At 54.2% G+C, this 22887-nt stretch overlaps 1 protein-coding gene across 2 annotated transcripts in view; it reads left to right on the top strand.

Moving 5' to 3' along the window:
- The window catches only part of ARSG (arylsulfatase G), a 102763-nt gene that overhangs the window by 58314 nt on the left and 21562 nt on the right, over window positions 1–22887 (top strand). For both annotated transcript variants that reach the window (XM_018063936.1, XM_018063938.1), the window contains 6 exons: window positions 10700–10887; window positions 13738–13785; window positions 14805–14916; window positions 16299–16436; window positions 21543–21739; window positions 22738–22818. In XM_018063936.1, coding sequence (XP_017919425.1) covers window positions 10700–10887; window positions 13738–13785; window positions 14805–14916; window positions 16299–16436; window positions 21543–21739; window positions 22738–22818 — 764 coding nt within the window. The remainder of the gene's footprint in view (window positions 1–10699; window positions 10888–13737; window positions 13786–14804; window positions 14917–16298; window positions 16437–21542; window positions 21740–22737; window positions 22819–22887) is intronic.

Below are 22887 nucleotides of genomic sequence, written 5' to 3'. Positions count from 1 at the left end.
GTAGTGAGTGTGAAGGCTGGGTGGAGGACTGTGGATGGAGCAGCTGCTGCAGGGCCGCCCCTCACATGTTTGAGGGCTCTGAGCACCGAAGTCACCCACGACGTTTGGATGGACTATTCCAACTCACCGCGTGGCACACACTGGTGGCTGGGGGGGCAGGGGGTGTGTCTCCAGGATGGCTCAGCTTGCAGTGGCGGCTGGCAGAAGTGCCATCCAGGAAGCCCCGAGATGCTTGTGTGCCCATCTTTTTAATTTTAATTTTTGAAGCTTCAGTGAAGTTGTTTCTATCAACTGGGGAAATGTATGTTTTGCTGTTATCCAACAACTGCAATCCCAAAGAAAGGCAACGCCAAAGAACGCTCAAACTACCGCACAATTGCACTCATCTCACACGCTAGTAAAGTACTGCGCAAAATTCTCCAAGCCAGGCTTCAGCAATACGTGAACTGTGAGCTCCCTGATGTTCAAGCTGGTTTTACAAACGGCAGAGGAACCAGAGATCAGATTGCCAACATCCACTGGATCACGGAAAAAGCAAGAGAGTTCCAGAAAAACATCCATTTCTGCTTTATTGACTATGCCAAAGCCTTTGACTGTGTGGATCACAATGAACTGTGGAAAATTCTGAAAGAGATGGGAATACCAGACCACCTGACCTGCCTCTCGAGAAACCTATATGCAGGTCAGGAAGCAACAGTGAGAAGTGGACATGGAACAACAGACCGGTTCCAAATAGGAAAGGAGTACGTCAAGGCTGTATATTGTCACCCTGCTTATTTAACTTCTGTGCAGAGGACATCATGAGAAACGCTGGGCTGGAAAAAGCACAAGCAGGAATCAAGATTGCCGGGAGAAATATCAATAACCTCAGATATGCAGATGACACCACCCTTATGGCAGAAAGTGAAGAGGAACTAAAGAGCCTCTTGATGAAAGTAAAAGAGGAGAGTGAAAAAGTTGGCTTAAAGCTCCACATTCAGAAAACGAAGATCATGGCATCTGGTCCCATCACTTCATGGGAAATAGATGGGGAAACAGTGGAAACAATGGCTGACTTTATTTTGGGGGGCTCAAAAATCACTGCAGATGGTGACTGCAGTCATGAAATTAAAAGATGCTTACTCCTTGGAAGGAAAGTTATGACCAACCTAAACAGCATATTAAAAAGCAGAGACATTGCTTTCCCAACAAAGGTCCATCTAGTAAAGGCTGTGGTTTTTTCAGGGGTCATGTATGGATATGAGAGTTGGACTGTGAAGAAATCTGAGTGCCGAAGAATTGGTGCTTTTGAACTGTGGTGTTGGAGAAGACTCTTGAAAGTCCCTTGGACTGCAAGGAGATCCAACCAGTCCATCCTAAAGGAGATCAGTCCTGGGTGTTCACTGGAAGAACTGATGTTGAAGCTGAAACTCCAAAACTTTGGCCACCTGATGCGAAGTGCTGACTCATTTGAAAAAACCCTGGTGCTGGGAAAGGTTGAGGGGAGGAGGAGAAGGGGACAACAGAAGATGAGATGGTTGGATGGCATCACTGACTCAATGGACATGGGTTTGGGTAAACTCTGGGAGTTGGTGATGGACAGGGAGGCCTGGCGTGCTGCGGTTCATGGGGTCGCAAAGAGTCAGACATGACTGAGCGACTGAACTGAACTGAACAACTGCAAAACATACATCTTTCTCAAACTCACGTGGAACAGTTGCCGAGATGGGCCACATTCAGGCCATAAGCTGTGTGCCCGTCTTGTTGTTGAGTACCTGGTGGGTGAGTGTGGAAGGGAAATGGGAGACTTGCCAAGGATCATACCAAGCTCAGCTGCCAGGGACTTTGCTTTGGAAAAGAATAAGAGCAGGAGTGGTGGATGGGTGGGTGAGGGGTGGATGGATGGAAGGATGAGTGGGTGGATGGAGAGGTAGATGGATGGGTGGAGGGGTGGATGGAGGGGTGGAGGGAGGGGTGGCTGGGTGGATGGATGGAGGTGTGGTTGGATAGAGAGGTGGATGGATGGAGTGGTGGATGGGTGGGTGGATGGAGTGGATGGATAGAAGGATGAGTGGGTGGATGATGGGTGGAGGGGTGGATGGATGGATAGATGGAGGGGTGGATGGATGGATGGAGAGGTGGATGGGTGGATGGATGGATGGATGATTGGATGGAGTGGTGGATGGGTGGGTGGATGGAGTGGTGGATGGAAGGATGAGTGGGTGGATGATGGATGGATGGATGGAGGGTGGATGAATGGATGGATGGAGGGGTGGAGGGTGGTTGGATGGATGGAGAGGTAGATGGGTGGATGGATGGAGGTGTGGTTGGATAGAAAGGTGGATGGATGGAGTGGTGGATGGGTGGGTGGATGGAGGGTGGTTGGATGGAGGGGTGGATGGGTGGGTGGATGGAGTGGATGGATGGAAGGATGAGTGGGTGGATGATGGATGGAGGGTGGTTGGATGCAGGGGTGGATGAGTCAGCAAAATGCACCAAGTGGGCTGTTTGCTGCCACATTTCCTTTTATTTATTTATTTATTTTTTGACTGCACCCCTTGTGGGATCTTAGTTCTCCAACCAGGGATCGAACCTGTGCCTCTGAATTAGAAGCACAAAGCCCCAACCTCCGGACCACCAAGGAAGTCCCTGCTTACAGTTCAAAGGGCCTGCCTATGGTTGCTCAGTGGTCCCACTTAGCATCCTTCTCAGTGAACAGCAGCAGTGTGGCAGCTGAGCTGACCGAGTCCGTGGAAGTCCTGCTCCCGCCTTTTCCCAGGTCCCCCGCCCACCTCCGTCCCTCTGCACGCAGAGGCCGCTCACCCGCAGATGGTCGTTAAAGCCCGTTTCCACCTCCACACCTTTAAATTATGAATGGAGCCCAGAGAGCTTTTATTCCAGTCACACAGCCATTTAGAGAGTTGAAAGAGCAGGGCTCGTCCTCTATTTAAAATTCCCTATAAACGAAGGCTGGACACGGTTCACTTCGAGATGTTACATCTCTCTGGGGCTTTCGAGGCTGTTTCCTGTGCTCACGTTCCCCGATTCTAACATGAGTAATTGATGCAATGGCGAGTTGCTTTGATTTCTGTCTGGCTGTGTCTTAATTTGCGTTGATTTTCCTGTTCACGGGCTGCTGTAACGTCTGGCTCTGTATTTCTGGCTTCGCTTTACAATGTCGATTCAGGCTTTAATTAGGACCCCTGTTGGTGAACTGGCCCGAGCCTGCCCAGAAAGATTTGGGAAAAAACAAAGGAAGCTTTCCAAAGAGCAAGACCATTTTATTGCTTATTAATGAGTCCCTGCCAAACGGAGACAGAGGCTGGGAGGGGGAAGGCGACCTGGAGGTCAGTGCGTCGGGCTGCGTGGGGTGTTGGCAGGTATTTTTTTGTGCCGGGGGAGGTGCAGCCAGGGCTTTTCAAAGACTTGGAAATAAAGGACATGAGGTTGTTGCTGAGAGTTAAGCTATGAACTTTAGCTCTCAGTGGGGAAGGAATTGAACCCTAAAACTATTCGCTTAAGCGATTATGTGGAAAATGGACTAACGTGCTTTTTCCAATCAAATGACCGGGGCCTCTCTCTTCAAGTCTTGTTCATTTTGCTGGAGCGGCACCATCACTTTAGGCACTCTGCTTGGGGCTGGAGTGACCCCTTGAAGCCCCGTCCTCACAGAACCTGCAGTCTGGAGAGGAACTCAGAGTTCCTTTTATAAAAATAAATGTTCACTTATTTATTTATTCGGCTGCTCTGGGTCTTAGTTGCAGCATGCAACCAAGATGCTCTCGTTGTGGCACGTGGGATCTAGTGAACCCTTGTGGGGGCTTCCCTCGCGGCTCAGTGGTAAAGAACCCGCCTGCCAACGCAGGGGACACAGGTTCGATCCCTGGGTCGGGAAGATCCCCTGGAGGAGGAAATGGCAACCCACTCCAATGTTCTCTCCTGGAGAATTCCCTGGACAGAAGAGCCTGGCGGGCTACAGTCCATGGGGTTCCAGAGAGTCAGACAGGACTGAGTGCTCAGAGCCTTCACCCCTGGACCACCAGGGAAGTCCCGCGGAGTGACATCCTGTAGCGTTTCCAAGAGGATGGTATGAGCATATTCAAGGAGAGACCACTCTCAGCACAGTTGGTAGGTAAAACCAGGCAAGCAGAGAGGCATCCACCTGGGACAAGTGTTTTGGGCGCTGCCTGGGTACCTCAGTCAGTTGGGGCTGCTGTAACAAATGCAACCGAATGGATGGCTTAAACAACAGACATTTTTTCTCACAGTTCCAGAAGCCGGGAAGTCCAAGACCCAGGTGCCAGCCGGGTCAGGCTCTGGGGAGGCCCCTCTTCTGGGCTGGCAGACGGCCGCCTTCTCACTGTGTCTTCACTTGGAGCAGAGGAAAAACTCTTCCTTTTCTGGTGTGCTTAGCCGCTCAGTCACATCCAACGCTTTGCGACCCTGTGGACTGTAGCCCACCAGGCTCCTCTGTCCACGGGACTCTCCAGGCAAGAATACTGGAGTGAGTTGCCTTTTCCTTCTCCAGGGGATCTTCCCAACCCAGCATCGAACCTGGGTCTCCCTCATTGCAGGCAGATTCTTTACCAGCTGAGCCACAAGGGAAGCCCCCTCATGACCTCATCTAAAGGGAATTACCCCTACAAGGCCCCACCCCAGACACAATGACTCTGGGGGAAGGGCTTCCACATACCTGTTTTTGGAGGACACAGACACTGGGTGCAAGCACCTGGAAAGAAGATATGGTGGTCACTGCTGCCTTGGGGCATTCCAGACCCCCTGGCAAAGGTCAGCTCACAGTGAGGAAAAGTCCCCTAAGTTTCGCAACTGTTTCCTGTTTAGTTGCTAAGTTGTGTCCGACTCTGTGGCTCCATGGACTGTAGCCCGCCAGGCTCCTCTGTCCATGGGGTTCTCCAGGCAAGAATCCTGGGGTGGGTTGCCATTTCCTTCTCCAGGGGATCTTGCTGACCCAGGGACTGAACCCCTGTCTCCTGCATTGGCAGGCGGGTTCTTTACCACTGAGCCGCCTGGGTCCCTAGGTTTAGCGACCAAGGACCCTTGCTGTGCCCCACATGAACTCTCTGTGCTCATTAGCTCCTCACCCCTCAAGGAAACTCTGGACTCTGGTTTCCCGTGTTCAGGGAGAAGACACACCGGCCCAGCTGACATTGGTTCCTCTGTCTGCCCTTGGACGTCAGCTGGGAAATGGGCATCCGGGGGTCGCTCACACAGGGTGTGTGTCTGTGAGTCGGGCTGGCAGGGTGGGCAGCAGTGGGCATGAGTCCCAGACCAGTGCCTGGTGTCTGGGTGATTTTAGGGTCGTCCCTTCTGTGGATCAGCCCAGCTGCTGGGCTCCTCCCGGGTGGGAAGGGACATGGGAAGAACGTGGAATTTGGTGTGGACAGGCCTGGGTGCAAATTCCAGCTCTGTTCTTTCCCAAGTGTAGGGATCTCCAGTCTTTATTAAATTTTTTTTTTAATTTATTCATTTTTAACTGGAGGATAATTGCTTTACAATGTTGTGTTGGTTTCTGTCAAACGTCAACATGAAGCAGCCATTGGTTATACATATGCCCCCTCCCTCCAGAGCCTCCCTCCCACGTCCAACCCTGTTTATTTTATTTTTTTCTTTTTAATGCTTATTTTTATTTATGTGTTTATTTGACTGTGCCAGGTCTTGGTTGCATTGTGGGATCTTGGTTCCATGACCAGGGATGGAGCCCATGCTCCCTGCACTCAGAGTGCAGAGTCTTAGCCACTGGACCACCAGGGGGTTCTGGGTCTACAGCCTTTGATATGAAACAGGGATTAGACAGAGCAAGACGCATCTGTGTTCATGCCAGCTTGCATAGTTTTGGGAAAGTTGCTCACACTCGCTGCTTTACCCTCCTTATCTGTAAAATGGAATTCTGATGATTTGAAATGATATATGTAATATGATTAGGGTAGTAGCCACTTGATTAATGGTAGCTATGTGTTTTGGTGTTTTTGGCGTGTGAGATCTTACTTCCCCGACCAGGGACTGAACGCGAGCCCCCTGCATTGGAAGCTTGGAGTCTTACCCGCTGGGCCACCAGGAAGTCTCAGTGGAGGCTCTTTCTAGTATCATAAGACAAGCACGCATCAAGTCAGTGGATTATTATTTTTCTTAATTGGGCTTCCCTGGTGGCTCAGATAATAAAGAATCTTCCTGCAATGCAGGAGACCTGGGCTTGATTCCTGGGTGGCGAAGACCCCCTGGAGAAGGGACTGCCTGGCTACCCACTCCACTATTCTTGCCTGGAAAATTCCATGAGAGGGGCCTGGTGGGTTATGGTCCATGGGGTTGCACAGAGTTGAATGCGACTGAGAGATGATCACTGGTTGAAGAGCCGGACACGACTTAGTGCACACACACGCGTGGAGTCTAAAATATGGCACAAATGGCCCCATCTGAAACACAGCAACAGACTCACACGTAGGGAGCAGGCTGGATATTTACGCTCCAGTCTCAGCTTCTGTGCCACATTTTTGAGGAGCGCTTGCTGGAATTGCCCACCCCCGAGCTGGAGCCACATGCAGCCCGGGGGCAGTGACCAACCTGCAGCTGCTGCGCGCTGTTCTGCAGGCCCCGTCCCTGTTCATCGCCGTGTGACAGCGGGACTCCCGCAGCCCCAGCACAGAAGGGGCGCCGCTGCGGCTCGTGAACCCGACTCTGGAGAGGCCTCGTCTTTGGTTTGCCCTTCCGGGCCATTTAAGCCAATATTTCAGGCTCCAGGTTACAGTGTGTGGTGAGCCCCTTGCCCTTCTGGGATTATATCATTGTAACTTGAGACTCAGGGGGAAGAAAGAGCTATTCCTCTCTCTCTGGGTCAGAAAATTCCAGGTTTGGGGGGCTTCCCTGGTGACTCAGTAGTAAAGAATCCACCTGCCAATTCAGGAGACACGGGTTCGATCCCTGGTCCAGGAAGATCCCACATGCTGCAGAGCAACTCAGCCCATGTGCCCCAACTACAGAGCATGAGCTCTCCACCCGGAAGCAAGATTACTGAAGCCTGTGTGCCCTAGACCCGTGGGCAGGGGGCGACGCTCTGAGAGAAGCTGGTGCCTGGGAGTCTGTGCTCCGCAACAAGAGAAGCCACCCCTGTGAGGAGCCCTCCCACCGCAGCGAGAGAAAGCGCTGGTCCTGCAATGAAGACCCAGCAGTGCCCAAAGTAAATAAATCAAATATATATAAAGAGAATACTATATCTGGACAAAATATATTAAGAAAAAGAATTTGGGAAAAAAGGGAAAAGAGAAGAAGATTCCAGGTTTGGGTTCTGAATTGCCATGCTTGGGTCATGGGTCATGGGTCCGACCGTTAGGGAGGGGTCTGTGCTGCTCTGCTGGGCCCAGGTCTGGGTGGGCGGGCGTGGGGGCACGGAGCAGGTGTCTACAACCCCAGGGCACCCCCGTTAGCAAGTGCCTAGGTGCTGTCCGACCAGTGTGTGCACTCAGGCACGAGGAAGCTTCCCGAGCCCAGAAGACAAGGTGAAGGCCCTCCTTCTGGAGAATAAGAGCCTCTGCGGCAAGGGCTTCCCTGGTGGCTCAGTGAAGAGTCTGCCTCCCAGCTCAGGAGACGCGGGTTCGATCCCTGGATCGGGAAGATGCCCTGGAAAAGGGAGTGGCAACCCACTCCAGTGTTCTTGCCTGGAGAGTCCCATGGATGGTGGAGCCTGGTGTCCATGAAGTCCCAGAGAGTGGGGCACGGCTGAGCGGCTCTCACTGGCTTCTGTGACAGTGGTGGGCTTTGAAGGTTAGATCGGAACCCGAAAGGGTGGGAAGAGAGTCCAGGTGTGCAGGGTGAGCTCCAGCCGCGGGAGGAGTCGGCCAGCGAGCTGCCTGCGGTGGAGGGGAGGCAGAGGTGGGGCTGGGAGGTGCCCGAGGACCCTGTCCTGTTGGGTGAACTTTGGGGATCTGTAGTTCGGTGTGTTCGTTGCCAGGAGCCGCGGTAACCAAGCCCCGCAAACTGAGTGGCTTAAAACACCGGAAGTGCCTTGTCTCGCGGTTCAGGAGGCAGGAGGCTGGACGCTGGGGTGGAGGAGCTGGCAGGGCCTCGCCCCTCTGAAGATCTCGAGGACGCCCCTCCTCGCCTCCCTGCCTCCCGGCAGCCGCGGGCGTCCCAAGCAGGTGGTGGTCCAGCCACGACCCGCAGGCAGGTGGTGATGCTCTGAGGGAAGCTGGTGCTTGCGAACCGCTGGGAGCCCAGGGATGACGGGAGGGCAGGGAGGCAACTTCCAGCCACAAGGGACAGAGGGTCAGGAGGGAGGTGCTGGCTGGGTGTGAAGGCAGAGCCGGGGCCCCGGGCTCCCTGGGGACAGAGGGCGGCTGCACCCGGCACACGGACCCCATGGTGCGGAAGCCCCTGCCCTCATTCCGTCAGGTGGAGGCATCGCTCACCTGCTTGAAGAGCGTGGCCGCAGGCCTAGGTCAGTGCTTCTGGACGGCAGGGCTGGGGCCTCACAGGGCACGTCTCTGCCCCTGGGGGCTGCTGTCCCTTCTTTGCTGCATGCCCCTGTGAAACGTGGTGTCCGGGAACCCCCCATCTTCTGGACCCGAGGCCTGGTCTGTTTAGCAAGACTCACCGTGTTCACGAAAGCAGAGAGGGCAGGGACATCACCCACTCTGCACGCGCTGGGTGCTGCCCACCGTGTGCCGGGCTGGGGGCCCAAGGGGGAGGGCTGCTGTCCTGCCATCTCGGCCTGGATGCTGACCTGCTGAGTCATAGGCCGTCCCCAAATCGTAGCTCGTGATACCCGGGGTCAGACGTTCAAGCATCTCTTGAGTGGGCAGTTCTTTTCCGCCTTGTGTTGACTGAGGCCACTCTGGGGAGATTCAGCGGCCAGATGGCTGGGCTGGGAGGTCCAGGTGGCCTCGCTCGAACACGTGGTGTTTAGACGCCAATGACCTAAGCTGGGGTCATGGACCACAGCAGCTATGACGGCCTGTCCATTCAGGCAGTCTTGGGGTACTTAATTTCTCACATGGCAGACAACATTTTCATCACCCGATCAGTACAGAACTTGGGTTTACGTGTGTTTCTGTTTAAAGACATCTCGTTTAATATATGCGTCAAAGTCACTCAGTCGTATCTGACTCTTTTGACCCCATGGACTGTAGCCCACCAGGCTTCTCTGTCCATGGGATTCTCCAGGCAAGAATACTGGAGTGGGTTTCCCTGCCCTTTATCAGGGGTTCTTCCCGACCCAGGGATCAACCCAGGTCTCGTGAACTGCAGGCAGATTCTTTACTATCTGAGCCACTGGGGGCTTCCCTGGTTACTCAGATGGTGGAGAAACTGCCTGCAGTTCATGAGACCTGGGTTCAATCCCTGGGTCGGGAAGAACCCCTGATAAAGGCTAGGGCAACCCACTCCAGTATTCTTGCCTGGAGAATTCCATGGACAGAGGAGCCTGGCTCTTTCTCCATAGAGGCTACAGGCCATGAGATTCCAAAGAGTCAGACATGACTGAGTAACTTATTTAATATATATATATATATATGTATATTTGATTCATCAACATTGAACTGAAGGTCAACAGCACCATACTTATTGTTGAATGAAGCTTGTCTGACACATGTATTTTCTCCATAAGGCCCATCACAGCCTTCTCAAGCTTAGACACACTGGCCAGATCTTGAGTATCGTGCTTGGGATTGTTTTAAGCAGTAAAACCAGCAACAGAAAGAAAACAGTTACAAAAACCATGGTGCTGAATTGCCTGTGACAAGGAGGGCACTTGCTTGGCACGTGAGAACCAGGAGTACTGACTTTGGAGTTACAGGAACTTTGAGCAGGTGAATTCAGAATACACAGTCTACGGACAAAGGGGATATACCGTCCATTCAATACGTTGGGTTAAATCTATTTGAATTAGCTATGTGACCTTGGATTAATCGCTTTCTCTGTGGGCTTCATTTTCTTTTTCGGGGAGGTCACGCTGCAAGGCTTGTAGAGTCTTAGTTCCCCAACCAGGGACTGAACCCTGTTGCTTGCGATGGAAGTAAGGGATCTTAACCACTGGACCACCAGGAAAATACCAGTGGGCTTCATTTTCTCTTTTGTTGTTCAACTGCTCAGTCGTGTCCCACTCTCTGCGACCCCATGGGCTGCAGCACACCAGGCTCCTCTGTCCTCTCCTGTCTCCTGGAGCTTGGTCAAATTCACGTCCATTGAGTTGGTGATGCCATCCAACCATCTCACCTGTTTCCCTCTTCTCCTCCTGCCCTCAATCTTTCCCAGCATGAAGGTCTTTTCCAAGGAGTCAGCTCTTCACATCAGGTGGCCAAAGTATTGGAGCTTCAGCTTCAGCATCAGTCCTTCCAATGAACACCCAGGACTGACCTCCTTTAGGATGGACTGGTTGGATCTCCTTGCAGTCCAAGGGACTCTCAAGAGTCTTCTCCAACACCACAGTTCGAAAGCATCAGTTCTTCAGAGCTCAGCTTTCTTTATAGTCCAACTCTCATGTCCATACATGACCACTGGAAAAACCATAGCCTTGACTAGATGGACCTTTGTTGGCAAAGTGATGTCTCTGCTTTTTAATACGCTGTGTGGGTTTGTCGTTTTCTTTACCCACCCCACACCTGGATATCTTGGCGCTCCTCCCCAGCACCAGGGCCCTGGGAACTGAGTGGGAGGTGACTGGTGTGGCTCTCTGTGTCTGGACACCCCCATCATTCTCCTCTCCCCCCAGGTTTGTGGATTTCCATGCGGCGGCCTCCACCTGCTCGCCCTCCCGGGCGGCCCTGCTCACCGGCCGGCTGGGCCTCCGCAACGGGGTCACTCACAACTTTGCGGTCACGTCCGTGGGGGGCCTTCCACTCAACGAGACCACGTTGGCCGAAGTGCTGCGGGGAGCTGGCTACGTCACAGGGATGATAGGTGATGTGACCTCCGCCGCCTGGACCCCCGTCCCCTGCGCTTCCTGTGCTGGCTGCTTCCTTCACGTCTGCAGAGCCATCTCTTCTGCTTGAGTCCGTCTGTGTGTGCATTTCTTGCTGTGGGAGCTAGAAATGCCTTCAGCTCTCAGTGTCAATAATTGATGAGACCCAACAGTAGACTGGGGCTTCCCAGGTGCTGCTAGTGGTAAAAACCCTCCTGCCGTGCAGGAGACCCAGGAGATTCAGGTTGCTCCCTGGGTCGGGAGGCAGAAAGGGGACCCACTCTGGTGTTCTTGCCTGGGGAATAGCATGGACAGAGGAGCCTGGGGGGCTCCAGGCCGTGGGGTGGCAAAGAGTCGGACATGAGTTAGCAGCTGAGCACAATCGTGGACTAAACCGGGTACAGCACTAGTCCCTCCCGCCCCTTTCAACAGTGGCCAAGACAACCCAGCATCCCAGGGGCATCCTCAGCCCACCTGGCTTTTTTTAAATTGGAGGACAATTCTTTACAATGCTGTGGCGGTCTCTGCCATACATGGGCTTGAGTCAGTCACAATTACACATATACCCTCTCCCTGTGTGCCTCCCCCCGCCCCCATCCTGCCCCTCGAGGTCATCACAGCACGGAGGGGAGCTCCTGAGCTGCACGGCGTCTTCCCCCGGCTCTCTGTTGCACGTGGTCCTGTATGTGTCCATGCTGGCTTCCCAGTGGTCCCTCGCCTCCGTCCCCTCCTCTGTCCACCTGTCTGCTCTCCACCTCTGCGTCTCCATTACTTCTCTGTAAATAGGAACCTCGAGCCTGTCGTACAGAGTGAAGTCAGGAAAATTAATACCGTTTGTTAACGCCTGTGCTTTTTCTCCTAACTCTCCGACAGCGGGTCCCGCAGGATTCCCGCCTCCCTCCCCGCCTCCGCACAGTGATGTAGCAACGAGGGTCCCGTGAGGATGTGGTCACGGCCTGCAGGAAGCAGGCATTTCTGTGTCCGCTCGACCCCCGCTCTGGGTCAAGGAGCCTGGCATATGCTTCAGACCATCAGACTAGAGTGGGGGTCTGCACTGTCCGTGAGGATGAGCCCCAGTCCGCAGGAGGCGGGACCGTTAAGGTCCCAACCTGCTCTCCTTTCGGCCCCTTGTCTCCACGCCTGGAGGCACGGATCCCGGTGAGGCTCTCAGTTTGGGCTGAGCATCCTCGGGAGCCGGTCCTTGCATCCACGTGACTCCCAGCCGGGGGAAGGGCTTTGGTCTCTAGGCTCTCTGACCGTAAGAGTGGGGTAGGGGGATGGGCTCTTCTCAAGCTGGATTGGATCGTCCTTGCCCCTCCCTCTGCAAGCCTTTCAGACCCAGGAAGGCAACCGATTACAGACCAACTATTCACCCCTCACTATACCTTTTTTTATTTTTTTCTGGGACAAGATACCAAAGAGTATCTCCTTGCTGAGACTATGGCTTTCCCAGAAGCACACTTACAGGGGACATAAGAAGCCTGCTGAAGCAACATGGTCCACAGACACCACTCTCTCCTTGCTTATAATCTTTTATTTTTTAAAATGTGTTTGGCTGTATTGGGTCTTGGTTGCAGCATGCAAGATCCTTAGTTGTGGCATGCAGACTCTTAACTGTGGCCTGTGAGATCTTAGTTCCCTCACCAGGCATTGACCTCGAGCCCCCCTGCTCGGCGTCTTAGCCACTGAACCACCAGGGAAGCCCCTGTTTGCTTCTAACCTTGGTCTGTGTTAATGGGTTTTTCCCTAGTTGTATACTTACCATTCGGTCCTACTTTTCTGCCTTTCCTATTATTTCACATTTCCTGGGTATGTAATTTTACATATTTATTGTCATTTTAGAAATAATTTTAAAATGGTATTGTATTTTTGTATTTCCACATCATACTGAATCTAAGTAGTCCATCTAATGCTTAATTCACTTCCCCTAACTTCATAGTGCATGTTTTCCCTCAAACCTATAGACCAGTTGCAAGAAGGGCCTCCTCCAGCCCCTCCGCGCCCCCCCCCGCCCCCCCGCCCCCCACCCCCCGCCCATACACAATTGGTGTGAATGCAGCAGGTCTTTATTTGCGCGCGTGCATTCGTCTAAAGAAGATGGGTCGGAAGCATTTCATGGAGGCCACGTGAGAGCATGTACTGAGCCAGACTCCTGCGGTTGCGTGTTCATTTCCGCCCTTCATGCTGGTTCACACTCTGCCGGTTCGGTCTGCGCACCGCACCTTTGCTTCATCCCCTCGCCGCCTGGATTCGTCAGAGCAGGACGGACAGGGCAGCAAATCCCGGGGTTGCCACGCGTCCCCAGCAAGCACGCTCACAGGGCCGGGAGCCGCCGTGCGGTGCGGTGCGGTGCGGCTGAGTTTCCTATCTGCCGCTCAGCCCCTGCAGGCGGCTGCTGCTGGCCAGAGCGGGAGATGCTGACACCAGGAGCGAGCAGCATCTCTGGGGCCCCATGGGCGGGGCGCCTGCTCGCAGGGTCCCCAGCAAGGTCCCCAGCGCCAGGCCGCAGAGCGGCCCGTGATGGGGGGGTGGGTTGCCGTGGGCTCTCCACCCTCACTGCGGCAGAAGCTCAGCCTGCTCACTCATCTGGGCTCCTGGTAACCCGTCTTCTCCTTCCCTGGGCCATCTCCTGTGTGAGTCCTGAGTCATCCTGGCTCACTTTCTGCCTCCCTGGGGACTCCTTCTCCGCCGCAGAGAGTCAGGCTGGGCGTTGGCACAGCGTGTACAGCCTCTCTGCGAGTCCTCAGGGAAGGGCAAAGACAGTGGACACCTGAGTGTGTGCTCAGCGCCCCAGCGGGGCGGGGCCTCGGGCTCTCCTCTGAGAGCCCCTCTCTCTTGTCTTTCTGCAGGGAAGTGGCATCTTGGGCACCACGGCTCTCACCACCCCAGCTTCCGTGGTAAGGATTCCCCAGGGCACTGGTTACCTGGGAAACAGAGGTGTCTGTGTGAAGAGACTCATCCTGGGCGGCCTCTCTCCTGAGTCAAGACATCCTCGCTCACAGGGTCGCTTGGGGGCATCTGGGGTACCTCGGGCCGCGTCTCCTCTCACAGGCCTCTCGCCTGGCCCTGTCCTGGCCCCCCTCTGTCTCCCCTCGGGGCTCACTCATCACGAGGGCATCAGCATTTTCCTTGACCCAGTTCTCCCGTGTCGGGGAACACTGGCCCCCGTGAGGCCCCATGTGGTACGAGGTCAAATTGTCTGAGGGCTTCACTGAAGCAGGGACTGGGGGGTTGGGTAGGGAAATTCTGTGAAAACGTCACACGGAAGCTTGCGCTGCAGAAGGGATGGGATGAGTGGAAGGGTCTCAGAAAAAGGTCAACACAGGGGTTTCAGGTCTCACTTTGACCCTCACGTCCTCCCCCGTCCCAGGTCCAGTCCTGCCAGCCCTCGGCATCCAGCTGAGACGCCAGCTATTTTGAGAAGCATTTTGAGCTTCCCGTCTCAACCCCAGCCCGCCACTCCCAGCATCCTGGGGTGCCTTCCTCCTCTGATCTCTCTTGCTGGCTTCCTGGGAAGCCAGCTCTTCAAGCTAAATCTCTATTTCTTATCTCCCCTTCAGATGGGAAGTTTCCTGAGGGCAGAATGTCTTTTATCCCTCAAAGTGTCATGCAGTTCATAGATTTGCCCCAGATATTTCCTGCTGTGTCCAGGACACCACTGGGCATGGTAGGAGTCCAGGAATTCTCCTCGCTTCCTTCCCTTTCGGGTTAACTCTAATCACAAGATGTTTTGCAAATCTAGTCTTGCGGCCAGGAGCCAGCAACATGTTTTCCTTGCATACTTACCGAGGGATATTCATCAAATCCTCTTTTAATTACACACTCATAACACTGCAGAATTAAATCATGGAAAATTAAATTTCTGCCCTGGGTGTAAGAGCGCAGGCCCCCAGCCTAACCGGTGCTTCTGTTCCAGGCTTTGACTACTACTTTGGGGTCCCGTACAGCCACGATATGGGCTGCACTGACACCCCTGGCTACAACCACCCCCCCTGCCCGGCGTGTCCCCGGGGCGACAGACCATCCAGGTAATTCTGGCCAAGGTGTTGGCTCTGGGCATCAGAGCAAGGGGAAGTCCCGGGGGGTTTGGTCCACCCAGAGGAGACAAGAGAAGTCGAGGAGGACTGGTGACCGCAGCAAAGAAAGGTCGCATACCTTTAGTGCAAATTTTAAATGCATTCTGCGTATGGCAGGCAAGAACACTTTTTGTGGAGATGAGGGGACAGCACTTTTTTAGTTGGAATTTTCCAGTTTCCTTGGACTGTTGAGCTCAGTGGGGGAGGGGGTGCTACCAGGTCTCACGCGGATGGCCTCCCTCCTCTTGTCCTGGACCACGCACCTGTCCCGCCTGGGGACAGAAGGAGGGAGATGGAGGAAAAGCCCGCAGGGCTCCTGGTGCGCCCCACCCCCGCCCGCAATAAGCCGCGCATCCCAGCGTTGGAATGCCGCGCAGGCACTCAACAGGATGCTTTCAAAACGTTTTCAGTGAAATGGGGAAGTGCTCACAATAGAATAGTAAGTGGAAAAAGCAGGAAACAAATCATCAACACGGATCTGAACTCCGTCTGTATTTACACCTCCAATAGTCCCAAAGGAAATACGCCAGAATGGCGACGATGGTTCATTCACTGCGGTTGTGCCATTAAGAGGTTTTCATTTCTCTTCCTCTCTCGTTGTATTTTTCCCATGTTCTGTAATGAGCACGCAACACGTTTCCTATCAGAAAAAGGCGATATACCGTGATAAAGCCGGGCGCTCTGCCTGTTCAGAGCGTGCACTGCGGTTGTTGGCAAGGTTTGCAGGTGTCTGAGCCGCTTGGGGCAAGTGAGTCTCAGGTGGCTTATGAAGAACGCAGTAGTTAGTGTAATAATGGCCATTTATTGAGACACTGTTACATTCTAAGCTCCCTGCGTGCTGATCTGTGGTCTGTGTGCCCATGGACCGAGGCAAGTGTTTCTCCTGATTGTCCAGGGAACGGCGCTTACCTGTGGCCCAGGTCACAGTGGAGCGGTGAGCTGGAGCGTCCACCTGGGTCTCCCTGAGTTGGGAGGGTGGGGTCCATGGGAAAAGTCAAGGCTCTGGGACTCTGCTTGAGTATCTCCATTTGTTTAGACCTCAATTTCTCTCCCAGCAAAATAGGCATAATAACATCCTAGCTCAAAAAAGTTGTTGGGAGCCTCATACAGCAGCCAGGCTTACCCAAGACCTGAACACTTCTGCTGGAAGGGAGTGGATGGAGGCATTGTATCGGTTTTACACTCAGAGGAAGTGGGAGGCTGGACAAAGCACCTGGGCCAGGCTGCTCGATGCTTTGCATTCACGGGCATCGCTGCATCACGGCGTTTTGTCCGACTCCATGACTACCCGGGTCGTGGGAATGAGTGCTCTACCATCTGTGGTTTCCACACAGGAACCTTGAGCGAGACTGCTACTCTGACGTGGCCCTTCCTCTGTACGAAAACCTCAACATCGTGGAGCAGCCCGTGGACTTGAGCGCCCTTGCACAGAAGTACGCCGAGAAGGCCACCCAGTTCATCCAGCAGGCTAGGTGAGGAGCCCTGCACCCACCCCCGTGTCCCCCGTGCCCGGGTGGGCTCAGAGCCGCGGCAGAGTCCCACTGCCCAACAAAGATGCATGCATGCCTCCTGGAAGAGACCCCGATGCTCAGAAAGATTGAGGGCAGGAGGAGAAGGGGGCGACAGGATGAGATGATTGGATGGCATCACTGACTCAGTGGACATGGGTTTGAGCAATCTCCAGGAGTTGGTGAGGGACAGGGGAAGCCTGGCGTGCTGCAGTCCATGGGGTCACAAAGCGTTGGACACGACTGAGCAACAACAAAGCTGGAAACCAGCCTGTTCTGGGGTCTCCTGGGTCACCTGACCTGGGCTAGCAGGGCCGCAGGTACAGGTCCCTTCCCAGGGTCCCGCTCAGAACACGCCCTAGTCATTGTCACGGGTCCTCGCTGCGGTGTGTCGCCCCCCGAGGCCAGGGCCCATTTACTGCCCTCTGTGCATTCGGAGCGTTTGTTGGGCTCGTTAGTTGGCAGGGCATGTTCGCTGCCGTCACAAACTTACCCCCAACTTATTGGCTGAAACAACAGCAGTTTGTCCTCCTGCAGATCTGGAGACCGGATGTCTGAAATGCATCTCAGGGGGCCGAAGCCCAGGTGTCAGCAGAACTCTTTCCTTCTCAAGTCTCCAGGGAGAATCGTTTCTCCTTCTTTTATTAAAAAATATCTTTTTTTTTTTTGGCTGTGCCGGGCTTAGTTGCAGAACATGCATTCTAGCTCCCTGACTGGGGATTGAACCTGGGCCCCCTGCGTTGGGAGGGTGAAGTCTCAGCCCCCGGACTGCCTGGGGCATCCCAAGGATCGGTTCCCGTGTTTCCCAGCTTCTGGTGGCTATTGACATTTCTTGGCTCTGGTTCCATCATTATGTTTTGTTTTTTTTTTTCTGGCCACACCAAGGGGCTTGCAGGATCTTAGTTCCCCTGCTAGGGATGGAACCCGGACCCTGGGCAGTGGAAATGTGGTGTGCTGACCACTGGACCACCAGGGAGTTCCCGGCCCCTTCCTTCTGGTCTCTGCCTCTGTGGTCTTCTTGCCCTCTCCTCTTCTGTAGTCAAGGACCTCCGCCTGCCTCCCTCTTAGGAGGACATGTGTGATTATGCTTAGGGTCTACCGGGCTTATCTGGTGGCTTAGACAGTAAAAAATCTGCCTGCAATGAGGGAGACCTGGGTTTGATCCCCCCATCAACAAGATCCCCTGGAGAAGGGAAAGGCTGCCCACTCCAGCATTCTTGCCTGCAGAATCCCCGTGGACAGAGGAGCCTGGCGGGCTACAGTCCATAGAGTCGCAAAGAGTCAGACATGACTGAAGCGACTAACACGCTCACACTTAGGGTCTCCTGAGACAGTCTAAGAAAAGCCTCTGATCTCACGACCCTTAGCTTCATTGCATCCTCAAAGTGCCCTTGGTTGTACAAGGTAACAGAGATTCTGGGAATTAGACCCTGGATACCTTTGGGGGCCAGTATTCAATGGGTCCGTTTTGCTTGATCACACCACCTGCTTGGGACCCAGATTCCAAGGGCAGCGCCTTAGGCTTTAGAGATGGCATCTTACGAGTTTTTCAGGCCTTTCTGAGAAACACTGTTTTGCTGATCTGCTTGTTTTTGTATTTTTCAGACGGTTGGTGTGAAAAGGGAAAAGCCCTTTCTCCCACCCGGGCACTGTGTTGGCTTCCCGGTGTCCTGGGGTGGGCGGCCAGTTCGTGGCTGGTGGGGCCCGTCCCCCGCTGCGTTCGCAGTGGGGTCTCAGTGCTCCTGGGGGACTTGGGGGAGCAGCTGCTGGCTGAGGGCTGACGGAGGCACTGAAGAGGGTGCAGTGTTGTTCGAACCAGTTAACTGACCAGTTGAAAGACAAGCACATCAGCAAACAAACTCTTGGTTGTAGGAGAGAGGCCAAGCATGTGTGAGCTTATTAATTCGTTATTGAGTGAAAAGTCACATGAATCCTGTTGGCTTTTAACTTGGTGGAGAATAATCCTCAGGCACCTGGCGTCTGTAGGACTTGACCTGCGAGGTCACCCGTGGTTTCTGAAGAGTCAGCACACACCAGGCCCCATCTGTGTTCCTTTCTCCTCCGTGACCCTGACCCACCTGGACTTGTTTGTCAAATCCCCTGTGGGGGCGGGGGGGGGGTCACTGGACTGTGGCTTCCTGCCCGTGCTCAGCAAGGGTCTCACCCCAGGACTTTGAACGTTTTTCCTTGGGCCTTTACTTGAAGTTAGATTCCTGACCTAGCAGGAATGCTGAAGGCTGATTCTTTCTTGTTGGTTTTAAATGAAAGTGTAATGTGCAGTGGTGTGTTAATTTTCACCGTGTAGCAAAGTGTCTCCGTTGTACATTTGCTCTCATATTCTTTTCCCTCCTAGTTTATCACAGGACATTGACTGCAGCTCCCTATAGTCACACGGAACCGTGTAGTCATGAATAATCGGCAGGACCTTCTTGTTTATCCACCCACTTATAGTAACTTGTATCTGCTAATCCCCGAATCCCTGCCCTCCTCCACCCCCAACCCCGCCAGCCTGGGCAACAACACATCTGTTCTCTGTCTGTGAATCTGCTTCTGTTTCTTAAATAAGTTCATTGGTATTATATTGTAGATTCCACATGTAAGAGATGTTCTTTGTTGTTCAGACGCTGTCACGTCTGGCTCTTTGTGACCCCATGGACTGTACCTGCCAGGCCCCTCTGTGCATGGGATTCTCCAGGCAAGCGTACTGGAGTGGGGTTGCCATTTCCTTCTCTGGGGGATCTTAGAGGCTCCCGTTTATTCAGTGCTTACTCTGGGCAGTCAATACTCACAGCTCTGCCAGGGAGGCTTGGCTCTCCCCACTGAGCTGACAACCGAGGTTAAGTGAACGGCCCAGGGTCATCCATACACCTCTAGAAACTTTTCGTCTTCCCAAACTGAAACCCTGTCCCCATTAAACACCAGCTCCCAGTCTTCCCTTCCCCGCAGCTCCCGACAACCACCGCTCTGCTTCCTGTCTGTCTGAAGCTGACCGCTCCGGGTACCTCCTGTGAGTGGAATCTGGCCGTGCTTGACCTTGGGCGACGGCTCATTTCACGTAGCATAATGTCTGCAAGGCTCATCCCTTGCATGTGAGATGCTGCATTCTTTTATTTCATTTTCATGGGTCGAAATAGCCACACATGGTGTGGTTATGGCATTGGACAATGAAACCATAGAAATGTAGCAAGGAAATTGTTGATTTTTAAAAAAAAAATTTTTTTGGAGCATAATTGCTTTACAATATTGTATCAGCTTCTTCTGTACAGCAAAGTGAATCAGCTATACCTATAGACATATCTTCTCCTTTCTGGATTTCCTTCCCATGTAGGTCACCACAGAATGTCAAGTAGAGTTCCCTGGGCTATACAGTAGGTTCTCCTTAGTTGTCTTTTTTTTTTTTTTTTTTAAGTATTTATCTCTTGTTAATCACTCAATTGTCTCCAACTCTTTGCGACCCCATGAACTATAGCTCGCCAGGCTCCTCTGTCCATGGAATTATCCAGGCAAGAATACTGGAGTGGGCGCCATTTCTTTCTCCAGGGGGTCTTCCCAACCCAGGGATTGAACTCATTTCTCTTATGTCTCCTGTATTGGCAGGTGGGTTCTTTACCACTGGCACCACCTGGGGAGTCATCTGTTTTATACATAGTATAAAAAAGAAATTGTTGATTAAAATAGGGAAGAGGAGGTCCAAATCCAGGATGTCTGTCCTTCAAAGAGAGCTGAGTCCACCCAGTCCCAATTGGAGGACCCCAGGAGTCGGGATGCAGGGGGTCTCCAGGTTTGAGGCGGAGCTGAGCCTGGGGGGACTCAGAGAATGTGACGTGGTGGGGGGTGTGAACCGAGGTGAGCCTGGAAAGCTCAGGGCCGTTTGAAAGTTAAGTGCCAGGTTCAGTTCAGTTCAGTCGCTCAGTTGTGTCCGACTCTTCGCGACCCCATGAACCGCAGCACGCCAGGCCTCCCTGTCCATCACCAACTCTCAGAGTTTACTGAAACTCATGTCCATCGCATTGGTGACACCATCCAACCATCTCATCCTCTGTCGTCCCCTTCTCTTCCCACCTTCAATCTTTCCCAGCATCAGGGTCTTTTCCAGTGAGTCAGCTCTTTGCATCAGGTGGCCAAAGTATTGGAGTTTCAGCTTCAACATCAGTCCTTCCAGTGAACACCCAGGACTGATCTCCTTTAGGATGGACTGGTGGATGTCCTTGCAGTCCAAGGGACTCTCAAGAGTCTTCTCCAGCACCACAGTTCAAAAGCATCAGTTCTTTGGTGCTCAGCCTTCCTTATGGTCCAACCGGTGACAGAACAGCCAAGCCTCTATCCCTCTGAGAGTCTGCCTGAGGCCTCCCCGCCCCTCGCAGTGTCCTCTGAAAGCCCATCCCTCCACAGGCATGGGCTGTGGGAAGGGTTCCCCGAGGGTCCCTGCTGCTGCCCTTGACCCTGCCCCCGCCCCGGGAATGCAGGTGGGGGTGGGCAGGAAGCAGAGCCCCCGAGGACCCTACAAGATCAGCAGAGGGGTGGCCGGGCGCCAGGCCTCCAGCAGGACCGTGGTCTGGACGTTCCTGGCCGTGTCCTTGGAATCCCCTGTGGTCACCTTGACTCATCCGTTCACCCCCAAGAAAGGCCCGAGGCTGGGAATAGACTCGGTGGCCCGGATGCCCTGACGGAGCAGACAAACCCTGGAAGCACGTGTGTGTTGGGCGTCAGCATGAGCAGCTCAGGGCTGGCACACTGCTCCCAGCCGGGTCTGGGTCTGAACCCGAATGCCGTTGCTTACGAACCTCGGGTCTCTCAGTCTCCCTGAGCCCCTGACACTTCATCTGGAAAAGGGAACTTGGGCGTTCTCACGAGGGTGAATTCAGGCTCCGTGAGTCAGTTTTGCAGTGTGTTAAAGGGCGGTTACGCTGAGGACAGTGACTCGCGGACTCTCACCCGCTAACCAGATCACGAGCCGTTGTCTTTGCTGGTTGTACACAGGTGTGTGCTTCCTGGGCCCCAGGGGTTCCGGGCTCTCTGCTGGGCCCCGGGGCCCTTCTGGGAGGTCATGGTCCGGCTCTCTCATTTCAGCACCAGCGGGAGACCCTTCCTGCTGTACGTGGCCCTGGCCCACATGCACGTGCCCCTGGCCAGGATGCTGCCATCAGCAGGATCCAGGGGTCAAAGGCCATATAGCGCAAGCCTGCAGGAGATGGACCACCTTGTGGGCCGGATCAAGGACGCAGTTGACCTCGCGGGGAAAAACAACACGTTCCTCTGGTTTACAGGTGAATAGAAACCCACAGCCAGCCTCCCTCGGGTCTAATGGGTAACCCTGCACGCACCCCAGAGGAGCAGCGTCTCAGCAAGTGACCCTCTGCACCGTGGCAGGGGGCTTGCCCTGAGCGTGGGGCCCCACTGGTGTTCACGGGCCTGTGTGTGTGGGTCCCTGAGGCCGCACCCCCGGACAGGCTTGCACGGAGAGCTCGGTTCCCCTGCGGCCCCTTGGGTGCTGGTCAGCGTCACATGGGTACTGCTCCTAATTGTTAACGAGAGACTTTGACGTCACGAGCCTGTGTCCCCCTGGGCAGTCCTTGAAAGCCCGCTTCACTGCCCTCCTCAGCCCAGACGTTACCATCGGGCACAGCTCACATCTCCTGGCTGATCAGACCTGCATGGTGGGCTGTTTCGAGGACCCACTCAGGAACGGTGGGTCGGGGGTCCCTGTCTGGCGCGAGGGCTGTGGACACTGGTGTTTGAACCTCTGCGTTGGGAAAGTTCCGCTAGCGCCTCTGAGCCCCTCTTTCCTCCTCGGCAGAGTCGAGCCTCTTCCACCACAGGTTGGAGGGTCAGGAGGTGCCGTGTGGGAGGCACTGGGGCATCACAGGTGCTCAGGAGGGAGTTGCTGGGGACATCCCTGGTGGCCCAGTGGTTAGGACTCGACACTCCTAATGTAGGGGGGTCAGGGAACTAAGACCTCACAGGCTGTGTGGCTAAAACAGAAACAGCAAACAGTTGCTGAGTTGAAGACGCTGGTAAGGGGACTGCTGAGTCCTTAGCCAGAAGCCAGAGCTCCAGCGTGGGGCGAGCTCGGGGCGGGGACAGCCCACGTCTCTGCGGGCTGTGGGAGGTAGACGCCCTCCCCCCAAAAGGTGGTCCTCCAAGTTCGCGGTCGCACTTGTTTTCACAAGTCCTTTCTCCAGGCGGTGCCAGGACAGGGGTGTGGGGCCACGGTTGGCAGTGTCCTGCAGTGCCTTGACTCTGTGTTGCCTTTCTTGGTTTCTAGGGGACAATGGCCCGTGGGCTCAGAAGTGCGAGCTGGCCGGGAGTGTGGGGCCCTTCACCGGATCGTGGCAAGCTCGTCAAGGTATGGTCTCCACCGGGGGTGGGGACAAGAGACACAGCCTCTGGGAGGACCGATTTCTCTCCTGGCCTT

The sequence above is a fragment of the Capra hircus genome, chromosome 19, assembly GCF_001704415.2.
Source record: "Capra hircus breed San Clemente chromosome 19, ASM170441v1, whole genome shotgun sequence".
Classification (NCBI taxonomy): Eukaryota; Metazoa; Chordata; class Mammalia; order Artiodactyla; family Bovidae; genus Capra; species Capra hircus.
This window is presented reverse-complemented; position numbering and strand designations above follow the sequence as displayed.